Raw genomic sequence first — 17,204 nt, forward strand, 5'->3', positions numbered from 1 at the left:
AATACTTTCATAGTTATCCTATATAATATAATTAATTTAATTCCCTACTTATTAGGCATGTTTTAGTCTAATTATAATTAAAATCAAATTCATGACTGTAATTCTCCCCCCCCCCCCAATCAAAGATGGACACAAAGACAAAAAAGGAAAAAAAGTTGCATATTTTCATAAGAACCTTTGTTAATTTCACGATGTTGTTTTTTTAAATCTTGAATGTAAGATAGAGATGATGATAACCTATCAAATTTTGAAAATAATTAATTTTTAAATTATAAAAAGTATTGATGCATATGAATTAACAAATACTAGTGTCATGTAATCTATCAAAACGTCAACCATTGATAACATATGCTTTCTATTATGGGTACATATCATTTAGGACATGATAAACCATTGCATTTACGTGAACCTGAGCCTCATTTACAGCTACTATTATCTCTATACTGTCCTATCTAATTAATAATTCATAGTACTTTGATGACTCAAGATTCGTTAGTCGGCGGCCTGCGTCCACGACTTCGTACACCTCGACCACGCGGAACTCTTCCACATGCTCTCCCAACAGTGGAAACTACTCTAGCCTGTCTCAATTGGGCCCTCTCTTGGGCTCGCTCTAACAATATTTTACATCGTCTGTTTTAGCAGTGGCACTGCCATGGGCAGTAGATTGACTTGTAACAGGTCTTGAGGAGCTAGTTTCTGTAGAACTAGTAGTCGGAGCAACCTCACTTGCAATGGGAGTAGGTTCAGCCCCCTTGTCAGTCTCAACTGTTGTTGATTCGTTAACATCGGCCACCATGTCAAGTGTATCGCCAGCCTCCTCAGTCAAGTCACCCTCATCATTTTTATCATCACCTGAAAGCTCAGGAGAATTGATCTCACCAACCTCGAGAGCTTCATCATCAGCCCTAGTTGGGGAAGGTTAAGGCATTCTAACAGGCTCAGATTAACCTTCCCGAGAATCTTGGTTTTCCTAATTACCACCCTCAGGTTTTCTAGTTTCTGGCGACAATTCTCCCACTTCTGTCTCGCTACCAACTGCCAACGATGACTGCTGGTTTTCTGGCTCAATCTGATCCCTGTGCATATCATCAGACCGCATTTTCACTTCAGCTGCTTGATCCTGATTCTCTTCGAAATCAATGGGCTTGTCATCATGTAATTCCTCTTGATTAGTACCATCCAAGTTATGTGGATTGTTGGCTTCCTCATCCTTTACAACAGGTATTTCGCAGTCTTCATTTGAGCTTCAACAACTCCTGCATTTTGGCCTTGTGGCTACTCACCACTTTCAAGTTCCTTAGAAGCCATATTAGTTCCAGCAAGTTCTGTAACAGGTTCTTCACCATTATCTTCAAGGGATTCTGATCCCTTCGACTTCTTCAGCATGGGGGCATCAGAACTCTTCTCACCAACTATAACTGATTCTTCCTGCAACTCAGTAGTAGAGGTAGTAGCAATACATTTACAAGCTAAAGGCTGAGATGGAGCAAAACCAGTTTGAGGTGCTGCCTCAGAAGGCCCAGGCTTACCTAATCCTTCAGCATCAAACATTTCTGTGTCACCTTGTGGCTCATCAGATTTTACCAAACGGTGCCTGACCAATTTTCTACCAGTTTTATAGGGTTCTGCACTTGGCCGGGAAAATGGAGGTCTTTTATCACTATATGTGGTGGCTTTAGGGGATAAACCGCTTACACCAACAGCTGGCAAGGATATGACGCTAGGGGTTGATGCATGTACCACCGAAGCTGTCAAATGTTAGCGTACAATTATAGTATAAACAGAGGTATAAAAATTCCTTATGTAGAAAGTCTGGTTTGAAATCTAGAAAATTTTTGTTCACCATTTTACTGCTCGCCAGACTCTCGCGATAGCTCACGTTTTTTAAGTAATCTTAATGTACACTGCAAAAACCTGTAGCAGCAGCAGAAGTATCCACAACTTTTGTTGCATCACCAAGGTTCACATGGCCTCCAAGCTCAAAAAATACTGAATGAGCTTCCTTCTAAAAGCTTTCAACAGCAGATACATATGGAGCAGCTAAGTCGTCAACATTGGATCCAGAAAGAAGTTGAACTGCATTTGCTCCCTTAGAAAATTTATACCAAAAGCAAAAGGAGAAAAAAAATCAATATCAGAACTAAGATTTCTTTTTAAGCTTTTACTGAAAACATTTATAGGTTATAACAAGCAACAATGGGTCAGAACATCACAATAAAATCCTAGCTTGGCAGTCCCCCCAACATTAGTTTGGAAGACAAACCACTATTTTACATCATTACCTCAGGAAGATTGCCAACATCCTTGACTTTTTCAACTTCCCCGGATAATCGTTTTAGAGCCTCTTTGTGCCTCTCAAGTTCATTAATAAACTTTGCTTTCTCCTGAAAGTAAATTAATTAACAAGAGAGAAGTAAAAAAATAAAGAGGGTTTGGTGTCAACAAATTATTGGCTCAACCAAATCCCCCCTTGTAACTTAACCATAGCAACAACCAAGTATTAACCCTCAAGGAACACAAAATTAAATAGATCAAACAATAAAGTTACTTAAGTATCAAGTAACGTCTATTAAAAATCAAATTTTAATAGAGCAAGATTAGCTTTTGTATTTTTTTAAACAAAAAGAAAAGTACAGCAACATACAATGAGCAAGGGGGTCAACGTCAATCCATTATTGGAAGCAACCACAATGCATATTTAATTAAGAGATGCGAATAAAAACAATTTAGGAAACAGGAAAAACACCTGCTCAACATTGTTGTAAGAATCCTTTATTGCTTTAGTCTTAATTCGTCTGCCTTTCTCCATTCGATTTTCTTCCCTCTCCTTCTTTAATTCATCTCGTTGTCTCTCCATTGTTTTTTCAAGAGTCTAAGAATAGAAATAATAAAATTAATACATGCTGAATCAAATTTCTTCAAAAATAAATGGTTGAACCACTTTCAAGTAAACCTGTATTCTGGTGTCCTTCTCTTCTTTCATTGCATGATCACCAGTTGTATCAGTAGTCAACTTTTTCCCTGAAAATTCAAAGAATAAATATACTCCAGCCACAAATACCCATAGAACTTGAAAATTGAAATGACAGGAGGGAAGAAAGAGAAAAGAGGGGGGACTAAGAACCTTGTTTGATTTCATCTAATTGCTTTAAAAGTTGTTGAACCTCCTTTGACAACAAGTCATTCTTGATCTGTAATTATGGACAAGGAAACATAAGATGAAACAAAACAGTTAAAGACAAAAATATCACCAAAAACAGAAATGGAGAATATATTAACAAGGGATAAAGGATAAGGATCCAATACATGAGAAATATTGTAAAGCGATAAGAAAAGTTATCCACCCTTGGAACAATAAATTAAATCATATAACTAGAACAAGAATAATATTCTCACTTTCCAAAGATTCTCATATTAGAGGATCCAAATCGATTATTCTTTTTATGATAAACACACAACTTTCCAGTTTTTTAAACAAGGATTTCTATACACCTTCCATGAAACCAGCATTTTCTTATGCATGTCCACTTCATATTTTAGGCTAACCTGAGAAATTAATCATAACAAAATTTTGTAAGAAATAGGGGAACTTCAGAGCTTTATAAGAGAGAATATGATGTAGACCTCAGATTGTGTAATATCATTAATTCTCTTTTCTGTCTCTGCTAGTTCCACTCTACAGTTTGATAGGTCTTGCTCCAAACGTGCAACTGAATCCTGCTTTACAAAAAGAGTTTTCCCCATTTCGTCTAGTTTAGAATCCTTTTCTTTGAGTCTTTCCTGATAAAATAAAATAAAAGTCGTAAATAAACAATAAATACCAAGATGCTATATCTTAATATAGAGAAAAACAAAATATTATATCTAACAAGTGCATGTGTACACATAAAAGTTAGTACTCCTCACAGATGAAAGTTGTTAACTTTCTATTTCTGTCATGGAACTTTTACTACTTTATTATTCACAGTTTCACCTATAATAAACCCTAAGTAATGTTGTGTTTGGTAAGCGTCATGAGAAGGAAAAAACAAGACAAAATATATGACTCTGTCCATATCACAGTTTTTTAGAGGACAAATAATAGGCTACTTTGGTCCCATGACAGAGACATTTTGCCTATTTATATTCATGTTCTTCTCCAAACTGATTTGTATCTCCTGGTGTCTCTGTATTTTTACCTTGGGACAATTACCAAATAAAGCCTAAGGATCTACTTAGTTTGTGTGTTTCATGTTCTATTTTCAATTTCGGCATTTTCTATATTCAGGATCTTTTTAAGAACAAAACAGAAAGCATTTTCTCAATCCAAGAAGAGAGCATTTTCTTTATCCAAAAAAGTCTCCCTCTAGACCGAGATAAAATAGTGTTAAAGATAGAATAATTGGTTAGAGCACATTCTAGCATGCAGAGTCTAGTCTAACTAGCTGTGTCAGCTCACCACTAAGAGATTAGTAGATACTTTTACAGAGTAGATGACTAACATATACCTGATATAATTCACCTATATATTTTGCAATCTAAAATTATTGTGATTCGGAATCAAATTCATCATTTTGAAGAATTCTCAGCCTGAATCCTCCCTATTTTACTTTTATGGTAATTAAAGTTATCTAACAGCAAATGCAGAATGGATCCCTCTACAAGACCAGCGAGCGCAAGCACCACCCTCCGTCTGATCAACTCTTGTTACAGTTGCTTCTAATTACCTTACATGTCCAACCACCTAGGATTCTACCAACTCTACGATTACCACTAGCCCAACTATCTCAACTATACACATTTCAAATTCTACGTACTTTGGTGTTCTGACTAATCCATTTCGATTTCTCATCTTTCTTAATATTTAACTTGTTGACATTGTACTACTGAAGATCATATGCCATACAAATACCATATTGTTCATCTTATGGATGTGGTAAAATTTTCTCATAAGCATTCAGGATAAAATTCAATGCTCAGTTAACATCTCCCAACAATATTTAATGCATAGGAAATTTTTTAAAGAGGCAAAGAAGTTTGATAACCTAGCTAGTCAACTGTTAATAAAAATACCACTTTTAACTATATTCATATTTTTCTTATTTAAAATAACAGAAAGCAAGTCTGCATGTTTACATAGCCAATTTCAAGCCCAAAAAAAAGAGGATTGTATTAGGCATTTGACAGCCAATGTAAAACTTTGTCAAATCCTTATGCATGGACAAGACGTAATTAAGTCATAAGATTCATGAAGCCCAACCCATCTAATGGGATAAGGCTTTGTTAAGAGAATACCGGACAACATTGAGACTTTCTTTTGATAGCATCTAAGCCTTTCCTCCAGTACATAATTACATATGTACCACAAATAAAACAAACATAGCATATGACTAAACTATGCAATACTTCAACTATGGTGGCATCAACACGAAACAGAATACATGAGAAGGATAAGACAATTTACACCCTGATGATGGAAATAGACAGGTACAAAGCCAACATCTAAAGATTTTGTCAATATTATATTCAGATAATTCAGTCAATTAGGTTAGATTAGAATCAATTATGAATAATTGTGTTTTATCATTAGTAGGTATTGTAATTATTAATTCGTGTATATAAATATATGAGTGGAGGAGTTCAGAAACCTCAAGCTTTTCACAGTAAATCACTGTTTAAACATGGTATCTAGAGCATAGGGTTCTTTTATATTTTCCAGCCCTTTTCTGGTTTATCAGCCACGACTGTCTGTGGTGTTCTATCAGTTTGTTGCTCTTATCTGGAAAAATCAAGTCTACAGTCAACCTTAGAAGGTTCTAGTCAGTCACTCCATCATTATCTTCTTTAAACCATCCATTTCAGCTCCTGTTCACTCCATCATTATCTTCTTTAAACCATCCATTTTAACCCCTATTCATTTTTAATATATCTTCTTAAATTTTGTTTTTGTTCCATCATTTTCTTCCTTATGAACTGTCCCTTAGCCTCTTCTATTTAAAAAAAAAGATAAATAAAAAAATATAGCCTTTTGTACAACATCTGAACCTTAAAATTCAGCTTTTTCTTAAAATACAAAATGTCCGCTGCTAGTGCAAATACTCCAGCAGAAGATGCAACAACCCCAAATATCCATCCTCAACTATCCAATACTGTACCAATTACTTATGTCTTTTCTGGTACTCCCACAATTACATCTGAAAAATTAAATGGTAAAAACTTCTTTGGGTGGTCAACATATGTTGAATTATGGTTCTTAGGTCATGGTCTCTGAGACCACCTCACTAAATTTGCCCATGAAACTCCTGAAGAAAATAGAACTCAATGGGAAAGTTTTGACTATCAATTGTGTGCATTATTACGGTAGTCAGTTGATCCTGCAATCATGGTTAATTTAAGGTCTTTTAAGACCTGTTCTTCATTTTGGAAAAAGACTCAGCTTATTTGCAAATGATATTAAGCTCCTATAAGATTCCGCTCAGAAATTGGCTTCCCTTAAGCAGATTAATCCTGATATGACCAGTTTTGTTACTCAGACCTAAGCTGTAGTGGAGGAGTTAAAATTGTTTTTACAAGCTGACATTCGAGAAGCCCTCAAGACAAAGCTGGATAATTTGTATATGGTGATGGTTCTGCGTGTAATGCACCCAGATTTTGAACATATTCATGACCAAATCCTTACTGGCCAGAATGTCCCTACAATGGAAGACTTGATTACTCGACTACTCAGAATTCCTACAACAAAAATCTTTAATTCATCCTCAATTTCAGTTGAAGCCAATGCCATGGTGACTGCATCAGGTTTTCGTGATAGTCGAGGAACTCATGGAGCTCGAGGAGGACATGGAAGTCAAGCTGGCCAATGCGCTGGTTGTCCCCAACGTTCCTACTGCAAGCGACTTGTGCATACGAAAGATACATGCTATTCCCTTCATGAATTTCCCAAGGAAACTATCAATGTTGTTCAGACAGTGTTTGGCCATATTGAAGAGAAAACAATTGATGCACCTTTTAGCAATTAACTATTTGCCATTTCTTCAACAGAATTTAATGAATATCTTTAGGTGCAGGCAGCAGAACAGAATCCATCCCCCAGTACCACTGTTACTCGAATCATTCCACAGCATGCATCTCTCAATATGGTAATACTTCAAGTTCTTGGGTACTTGATTTGGGTGCCTCGGATCACGTTGCTAGTGACAAATCCCTTTTTTCCTTCTCTTTCACCTGCATTTCCTAAGTTTATTACTTTAGCAGATGGCTCCAAAGTTGTTGCCACAGGAGTTGGCTGTGTCTCATCTATTGAATCTGTGTTTTTAACTTCAGTTTTATTTGTCAAAAACTTCCCTTTCAATTTAATTTCACTCAGCAAACTTACCCGATCTTTGTATTGTTATGTCACATTTAATACTGATTCCTTTTTCATACAGGACCGTTGAATGGGGAAGACGATTGGTGTAGGATATGAGTCACAAGGTCTCCACCATCTTAGTTCAATTCATCCCGTGGTCTGTACGGCTGTTGTATCACCTAATCTCCTCCATAATCGGTTTGGTCATCCAAGTCTGTCAAAACTTAACACTATGGTTCCTACTTATGCTAAGTTAGAGTCTTTGAATTGTGAATCATGCCAACTTGGAAAGCATGTCAGGTCTTCCTTGGTTAATCACAATAAGAATCAATACGAGTCATCTTTTTCTCTTATTCATTCTCATATATGGGGTCTAGGGGTGTTCATGGTTCAGTTTTTTCATAAACTGAACTAAAACTGCACTAAACCATTTTAAATGGTTTAGAAACTGAACCAAACTACTTTGTCAAATAAGAAACTGATTTTAAACCAGTTTACAATACAGTGCACCAGTTTAAACCAGTTCATAAAAGTAAAATCAACTTTAATTGAAAAATCAGTTTAAACTGGTTTATAGGCTAAAACTAATTTTAAATTTTAACATATATAAAATTAGTTTTTACATTTTCTCTTTTCCCCTCTCTCTCCCACTCTCTCTCCTTCTCTCCCTCTCTCCCCCCTCTCTCTTTCTCTCTCTCTCTCTCTCTCTCTCTCGCTTCTTCTCTCCCTCTCTCCCCCTCCTTTCTCTCTCTCCCACTCTCTCCTTCTCTCCCTCTCTCTCCCCCTCATCTCTCTATCTCTATTCTCTCCCTCTCTCTCCATCCCTTCTTCCTCTCCCTTCTTCTCTCTCTCCCTCCTCTTTGTCTTTTCCTTTTCTCTCTCTTCCTTCCCCTCTTTCTCCTTTTCCATCTCTTTGTCTTTCTCTCTCTCCCCCTTCCTCTCTCTCTCTCTCTCTCTCTCTCTCTCTCTCTCTCTCCCGCTTTTCTCCCTCTTTATCCCTTTCTCTCATTCTTTCTCTCCCCTTATCCCTCTTCCTCTCTCTCTCTCTCCCTCTTCTCTTTTCCTCTCCCCTCTTCTCTCTCTCTCTCTCTCTCTCCCCCTCTCTCTTAACATATATAAAATTAGATTTTACATTCTCTTTCTTCCCATTTTTCTCTCTTCCTCTCTCTCCCTCTTTCTCCATCCTCTCTCTTTCTCTCTCTCTTCCTTCTCTCCCTCTCTCTCTCTATCTCTCTCTCTCTCTCTCTCTCTCTCTCTCTTTTCCCTCTCACTCTTCTTCTTCTCTCTCTCCCCCTCTTTCTCTCCTTCCCCTCTCTTTGTCTTCGTCTCTCTCCCCCCTTTTCCTTTTCTCTCTCTCCCCTTCTCTCTTCTTATCTTCCTCTCTCTTCCCCTCCCCTCTCTCTCTCCCCTGCCCCTCTTTCTCCCTCTCCCCTTTCTTTCTCTCTCCCTTTTCTCCCTTTATCCCTTTCTCTCATTCTCTCTCCCATATTCCTCTTCCTCTCTATCTCTCTCTCTCGCTCTCCCTCTCTCCTTACCTCTTCCCCTCCTCTCTCTCTCCCCCCTCTCTCTTTTTCTCTCCCTTTCTCTCTTCCTCTCTCTCTCTTGCGCTCTTTCTCCCCCTCTTTCTCTCTCTCCTCCTCCTCATCCTCTCTCTTTCCTATCTTTCTTTCTTCCCTTTTTCCTTTTTTTTCTCTCCTTCTTTCTCTTATTTTGGAAAAAAGAAAGGGGGAGAGAGAAGAGGGATATAGAGTGAGAGAAGATTGAGAGAGAAAGAAAGGAAAGAAAGAGGAGAAAGAAAGAGAGGAGGGAGAAGAAAAAATGAGAAGTGGAGAGAGAGAAAAAGGGAAGAAAGAGGAGAAAGAAAGAGAGGAGGGAGAAGAAAGAGCGAGAAAGAAAGAGAGAAAGGGAAGAGAGAGAGAGAGAGGAAGAGAGAGAGGAGGGAGAAGAGAGAGAAACAAAAGGGGAGAGAGAGGGAGAAAAGGGAGAGAGAGAGAGGGGGGAGGGAGAGAGAGAGGGAGAGAGAAAAGAGGGAAGGAGGGGGAGCGAGGGAGATGGGAGAAAAAGGAAAGAGAGGGAGAGGGAGTGAGAGGAAAAGTGGAGAAAGAGAGAGAGAGAGAGAGAGAGAGAGAGAGAGAGAGATGAGGGGAAGAAAGAGAAAGAGAGAGAGTAAGAAAGAAGGGAAGAGAGAGAGAGAAGGGAGAGGAGAGAGAAAGAAAAGGAGAGAGCAAGAAAAAGGAGGGAGAGAGAGAGAAAGAGAGAAATGAATGGGGAGAGAGAGGGAGATGAGGGAAAGGAGAGAGAGAGACAAAGAGAGATGTGGGGGAGGGAAATGAGAGAGAGAAAGAAAGGAGAAGAGAGGGGAAAAGGAAGGAGAGAGAGAGAGAGAGGAGAGGGAGAAAAAGGAGGAGAGAGAGAGAGAGAGAGAGAGAGGGAGAGAAGGGAGAGAAGGAAGAAAGGGGAAAGAGAGAGAGAAGGGAGAGAGGAAGGAGAGAAAGAGGAGAGAGAGAGAGTGAAGGGAGAGAGGCAGAAAGAGTATGTAAAAACTAATTTTAGAGTTTAAATAAAACTAGTTTTAATTTGGTTTAAAACTAAACTGAACCATAAAAAACTAATTTTTAATAAACTGGTTTTCATAAAAACTATGGTTTCAGTTCATTTTTTATTTAAAAAAACTGGTTTATTTAAAATAGTTTCAGTTTAGTTTCAATTCAGTTTAGTGAAACCAGTTTTTTTGCACACTTCTAATGGGGTCCTAGTCGTGTGTTGTCTTCTTCGCTCTTTAAGTATTGGGAGAGTCTATGGTATGGATGTATATAGTATCCACATATGTGGATTCTACATGGAATAAATGACATTAAAACATGTGTGTAGGGACTTAAGTGTGACAAGATACTATTACATCATCTCTGCTGACAGCCACAGAAAGACTGTAGAAGTTGTCGTTAAATTATGTGTGATTAGGGTGCTAGAAATAGTTTGCCATTTTATTATCATTGTTACCTTTGGTTTTGGACTTTTGGGCTTATAAAGTGGTTTTGTTTGTAATGGGATTAAGAGGCTTGGGTGGATTATTTTATTTTTATTTTTCATATAAGTTTTATAGTAGTTTACCGAAAATATCTATACGTAACCCAAATTATCCATAAGAAATGCTTTGAAAGAACAAAAAAGAATTGTGATAAAAATTTAGTATGTCATGGAAGAAAAAAAAAAGTTAATGCTAAAAAAAATTTCAGAAGACCAAAATCAAAGAAACATAGTGTCTCTCACCTCGTATATGGAGAAAAAGAACTATCTGGCACCTCTCACCTCTCACCTGTGTAATTTATATTTTGTTAATTTTAATTAAAAATATATTTTGTCAACTCTTATGTATTATTTTTATTTTAGAATATAAATATTAATTTTATTATAAAATTAATTAATAAGATCTATTTAAATATTTAAATTTAATATGATCAGATAATATATAAAATTAATTTAAATTAAGGTCTATTTTAGTAATTTTTAATTTAAAAATGATTTTCATTAGCGTAATCCAAACATTTTTTTACTATAATCTATTTTCATATAAAGATTGCCAAAGGTAAATCACCATAAGATAAACTTTTCATCAAAATCGTGTTTACAAAATTAATTTTATGCCAATTTATATACCGTAATGCATTTGATAAAATTTAATATTAAATTTATTTCTACATATCTTGCATTAATTTAAGAGACTTCTTTTTAGTTCTTCACAACAAGAGGATTTAACTACTTCAATTTTAATTTTATAATTTTTTTTAGGTTTGGCATATAGTCAGTAGTAATTAACTTCATAATTTTTTTTGCATCTACATGCAACTTCAATACCAATTATCCCACTTTAATAAAATTCGTATTCTTTTCTTTATGTAACTAAAATACAGATATATTTATTTGTCGATTTACCTTCTTTTAAAGTTAACTTCACTTTTCACATTAAGTTCAGTTGAAATTATTTTCTAATATGAATATCATAATAAAAAATCCGTTTCATTATTATAACAGAGGTTAATAATTAAAAAATTATACTCAATTAATTCATTGTTAATGTAGGCACTGCTCATTCCTTAATATAATAAACGAATCCTATTTTTCATTACTCTATGCTGTTTTTGAAGACTACATTGTAATTTTCGTATACACAATCCATGTTTATCCATAAATTTTTTTTCACTTGCCAAAAAGATTCACTTTTAGCCCATTCACTACTAATAGTCCTAACTTGCTAGTCCAATACTCTAAGAAAGATTACATTTCAACCCATTAACATTTAATTCATGTGGCCCATTACTCTATTCTACCAAAAAAATTAGACCTCTTCTCTCCATTAATTAATCTACAAAAGTGAAATTATTACTGTTCACTAACTCAACCAACACTGTAAGAAACAGTACATATCAGCTTTTTAGAGCAGTGGTCACATCTGATTCCTTTCCATGTGTAAGGCACTACAAAAAAACACGTCAAATCCACATGTGTGGATGTTCAGTATAACCACACCATAGAATTTCTCTTAAGTATTTTGTTACTTTTATTGATGATTTTTCTCGTTGTACTTGGTTATATTTAATGAAAGATCGTTCCAAACTATTTTCCCTCTTTACTTCCTTTGTTGCCGAACTTTAAACACAGTTTAATAAAACTATTAAGGTTCTCTGTAAAGACCATAATAGAGAATACTTTTTCAATCTTTTTCTTCTTTTATGACATCTCATGGTATTTTACACTAGTCCACATGTCCCCATACACCACAACAAAATGGAGTTGCCAAAAAGAAAAATAGACATCTCATTGAAACAGCAGGTACTTTATTGTTACATTTTAATGTACCTATATCTTTTTTGGGAGATGCAGCCTTAACAGCTTGTTATTTAATTAACCGTATGCCATCTTCTCTTTTGAATAACCAAGTTCCTCATTCCATTTTATTTCCCAAGGATAAATTGTACCATGTTCATCCTTGTGTGTTTGGGTGTACTTGTTTTGTTCATGATCGAAAATCCAACAACCACCACAAATGGTCCTTCCACTAATGCTGATAGTGTCATCATCTCTCAAATCATTACTTCTAGTCCACTACAATAACCGTTAATTATCTATTGATAAACTCCATTTGTAGGGTTTATCTTGTGTTGAATTTAGAGCATTTTGTTAACATTTTCTCACATTTATTCAATGAAATAGTATGGTTTTGTGATTCTCCCTCAATTAGTGCTTAAAGGTGAAAACATGCTTTTAGACCTTAAATTAGTTAATTTTAATTCACCTTTGATTCCACTAGATGCCTTGATTTGTTTGTTAAGTGATTTCAGATTGAAAATGGTAGGGAAGGATCAAAGGAGTGAAAGGAAAGAATACAAAGTGGAGAAATCATGAAAAGTCAAGGATCTGGAAAAAAGCCCATGGGCGCGCGCGCGCACTATGCGCCTACACGCGGATTGCAAAATGCTCCATGGACGTGTATGCGCACCGTGTGCGTACATGCCGAAGACCACACGTGACTTTTAAATAGAAAACGTGCCCAGCAATTTCTGAGAAGACGTGGGGGCCAGTTGCAACCAAATTTGACGCTAAAAGTGCTTTAGAGGACCAAGAATTGAAGGGAATAGAGACCTTTCTCAATCACTTCATCATTAGGAATCATTAAGATTAGTTAGAAGTAGTTTCTAGAAAGAGAAGCTTTCTCTTCTCTCTAAAATTAGGATTAGGATTAGGTTTATTTCTTAGATCTAGGTTTTCATTCATGCTTTCTTCTACTTCTTCTTCTCAATTCCTTGTTGTTGCAATCATCATTTTTCTATTCTTTTGTTGTAATTTCCTTCATGTTGTTCTTATACTTTGTTGTAGATCTACTCTTGTCTCTTCTACTTTCTTCTAATTCCATTTGAGGTAATTCATAATAATTGTGTTCCTTTTGATTGTTGTTGTTGATTTCTTATATTCAATTGTTGTTAGATTCTACTCTTGTTATCAATTTACTATACTTTTCTTTTGTGCCTTCCAAGTGTTTGAGGAAATGCTTGGTTGGATTTTAGTATAGATTTTATTCCTCTTGACCTAGGTAGAGTAATTAGTGATCCTTAAGTTATCTAATTCCTTTGTTGATTGATAATTAGAAGTTGCTAATTGATTTGGATATCACTAAAGCTAGTCTTTCCCTTGGGAGTTGGCTAGGACTTGTGAAATTAAGTTAATTCATCCACTTGACTTTTCTCCATGGTTAGACGTTAACTAAGTGGTAGCAATGAACAATTTTTTGTCACAATTGAGGAGGATAACTAGGATAGGACTTCTAGTTCTCGTATCTTGCCAAGAGCTTTGTTAGTTGTTAGTTTATTTTCTTTGTCATTTATATTTCTTGTCTAAAATCTCAAAAATCCCAAAATATCTCATAACCAATAACAAGAACACTTTATTGCAATTCCTAGAGAGAACGACCCGAGGTTTGAATACTTTGGTTCTTAATTTTAGGGGTTTGTACTAGTGACAAACAATCTTTTGTATGAAAGGATTATTGCTTGGTTTAGAAACTATACTTGCAACGAGATTTCAATTTTGAAATTCTAAACCATCAAATATCCTAAGTATGGGGAGGTTGATAAATCCCACTTGTAGGGTTTATCTTGTGTTGAATTTAGAGCATTTTGTTAACATTTTCTCACATTTATTCAATGAAATAGCATGGTTTTGTGATTCTCCCTCAATTAGTGCTTAAAGGTGAAAACATGGTTTTAGACTTTAAATTAGTTAAATTTAATTCACCTTTGATTCTACTAGATGACTTGATTTGTTTGTTAAGTGATTTGAGGTTGAAAATGCTAGTGAAGGATCAAAGGAGTGAAAGGAAAGCATACAAAGTGGAGAAATCATGAAAAGCCAAGGATTTGGAAAAAAAGCCCTTGGGCGTGCGCGTGCACTATGCGCCTATGCGCGGATTGCAAAATGCTCCATGGACAGTGCGCGTAGGCGCCGAAGGCTGCACGTGATTTTTAAATAGAAAACGTGCCCAGCAATTTCTGAGAAGCTGTGGGGCCCAGTTGCAACCAACTTTGGTGCCAGAAGTGCTTTAAAGGACCAAGGATTGAAGGGAATAGGGACTTTTCTCAATCACTTCATCATTAGGAATCATTAAGATTAGTTAGAAGTAGTTTCTAGAGAGAGAAGCTCTCTCTTCTCTCTAGAATTAGGATTAGGATTAGGTTTAGTTCTTAGATCTAGGTTTTCATTCATGCTTTCTTCTCCTTCTTCTTCTCAATTCTTTGTTGTTGCAATCATCATTCTTCTATTCTTTTGTTGTAATTTCCTTCATGTTGTTCTTATACTTTATTGTAGATCTACTCTTGTCTCTTATACTTTCTTCCAATTCCATTTGAGGTAATTCATAATAATTGTGTTCCTTTTGATTGTTGTTGTTGATTTCTTACATTCAATTGTTGTTAGATTCTACTCTTGTTATCAATTTACTATACTTTTCCTTTGTGCCTTCCAAGTGTTTGATAAAATGCTTGGTTGAATTTTATTATAGATTTTATTCCTCTTGGCCTAGGTAGAGTAATTAGTGACGCTTGAGTTATCTAATTCCTTTGTTGATTGATAATTAGAAGTTGCTAATTGATTTAGATACCACTAAAGCTAGTCTTTCCCTTGGGAGTTGGCTAGGACTTGTGGAATCAAGTTAATTCATCCACTTGACTTTCCTCCATGGTTAGAGGTTAACTAAGTGGTAGCAATGAACAATTTGTAGTCACAATTGAGGAGGATAACTAGGATAGGACTTTTAGTTCTCATATCTTGCCAAAAGCTTTGTTAGTTGTTAGTTTATTTTCTTTGCCATTTATATTTCTTGTCTAAAATCTCAAAAACTCCAAAATATCTCATAACCAATAACAAGAACACTTTATTGTAATTCCTAGGGAGAACGATCCCGAGGTTTGAATACTTCGGTTATTAATTTTAGGGGTTTGTACTGACAAACAATCTTTTGTATGAAAGGATTATTGCTTGGTTTAGAAACTATACTTGCAATGAGATTTCAATTGTAAAATTCTAAGCCATCAAAAATCCGTTCATCATCTATCACCGTCATCCACGGCCAAATCATTCACAATCTGAGATGGTATAGGATAGTGGCACATGTTCTACTCCTTTGGTTCCCTCTACTACAGAGCAAATTGTATTTGTTGATGAGCTTCTGATTGCTCTTCAGAAAGGTAATCGTAACACTAGAAATCCTCATCCAATTTATAATTTCTTGAGTTTTCATCGATTGTCCCCACCGTACTATGCTTTTGTTTCCACATTATCTTCTATACCTACACTTAAGCATATCAATGAGGCACTTTCTCATCCAGGATGGAGACAAGCTAGGATTGATGAAATGAATGCTCTAGAGTATAGTGGTACATGGGAGTTAAGGTTGGACCAGATGGTTCAGTTGATCGTCTTAAGGCTCATTTGGTTGCCAAGGATTACAGTCAAACATATAGGCAGGATTATCAAGAAACTTTATCCGGTAGCAAAGATTTCTTCTGTCTGCACATTCTTTTGTAATGTAGCGATCCGTCAGTGCCCACTGTATCAATTAGATATCAAGAATGCTTTTCTTCATGGAGACCTTGACAAGGAAGTATACATAGAGCAACCATCTGAATTTGCTGCTCGGGGGAGGGGGGTCAAGATTGGTTTGCAAGTTGAAACGCTCCTTTTATGGGTTAAAACAATCTCCATAAGCTAGCTTTAGCAAATTCAACTCTGTTGTTCAAAGATTTGGCATGAAAGAAGCAAATCTGACCACTCAGTGTTCTATCAACACGACTCACATGGACAGTGCATCTATTTGGTTGTTTATGTGGATGATATAGTCATCACTAGTAATAATCATGAGGGGATGAAAAAATTGAAGAAATATCTGTTTCATCACTTTCAAACTAAGAATTTAGGTAAACTCAAGTACTTACTTGGTATTGAGGTGGCTCAATCTAAAGATGGTGTTGCTATATCACAGCGAAAATATGCCCTTGATATTTTGAAAGAAATGGGTTTGGTGAATTGTAAACCTGTTGATAGTCTAATGGATCCTAATATCAAATTACTACGTAACCAAAGGGAACATTTTTCTGATACTGGGAGATATCGAAGACTTGTAGGAAAATTGAACTACCTCACTATTACTAGACTAAACTAGATATTTCATACCCTATTACTCTATTAGTGTAGTGAGTCAATTTATGCAATCTCCTTGCAGTGATCATTGGGATGCTGTAACGCAAATTGTAAAATATATCAAGAAAGCCCCAGGCCAAGAATTACTATACAAAGATAAATAGTCATTGGCTATTGTGATGCCGATTGGGCAGGTTCTCCTATTGATAGACGATCTACTTCTAGGTATTGTGTGTTTCGTGGTGGAAACCTTGTATCTTGGAAAAGTTAGAAACAAAGTGTTGTTGACCAATCAAGTGTAGAAGCTGAGTATCGCTTCATGGCATTAGTAGCTTGTGAGTTAATATAGGTCAAGCAATTCCTTCGGAGTTGAAGTTCGGGACAGTTAACCGAATGAAGTTATATTGTGATAATCAAGCAGCACTCCACATTGCCTCCAATCCAGGATTTCATGAAAGAACTAAACACATAGAGGTGGATTGTCATTTCATAAGGCAGAAGGTTATATCAAAAGAAATTGTCACTGAATTTGTTAATTCAAGTGAACCATTGACTGATATTCTCACAAAGTCTCTCAGAGGTCCTCATAGTGATTACATTTGTAACAAGTTTAGTGCATATAATATATATGCTCCAGCTTGGGGGGGATGTTGATATTATATTCAGATAATTCAGATAATTCAGT

The 17,204-nt window shown here is 35.9% G+C and overlaps 1 protein-coding gene across 1 annotated transcript; it reads right to left on the reverse strand.

Annotated features, from left to right (window-relative positions):
• Positions 1-238: 238 nt before the first annotated feature.
• LOC112703533 (uncharacterized) lies at positions 239-3,780 on the reverse strand. The gene is made up of 8 exons (XM_072199685.1): positions 3,628-3,780; positions 3,496-3,549; positions 3,128-3,194; positions 2,957-3,024; positions 2,750-2,875; positions 2,286-2,387; positions 1,918-2,092; positions 239-1,751 (listed from the first exon to the last, which is right to left on the reverse strand). The coding sequence occupies exons 1-7, from the start codon at positions 3,745-3,747 to the stop codon at positions 2,009-2,011; spliced, it is 621 nt and encodes a 206-aa protein (XP_072055786.1). The 5' UTR covers positions 3,748-3,780; the 3' UTR covers positions 239-1,751; positions 1,918-2,008.
• Between the last annotated feature and the right edge of the window lie 13,424 nt (positions 3,781-17,204).

Source organism: Arachis hypogaea, chromosome 7 (assembly GCF_003086295.3).
Source record: "Arachis hypogaea cultivar Tifrunner chromosome 7, arahy.Tifrunner.gnm2.J5K5, whole genome shotgun sequence".
Classification (NCBI taxonomy): Eukaryota; Viridiplantae; Streptophyta; class Magnoliopsida; order Fabales; family Fabaceae; genus Arachis; species Arachis hypogaea.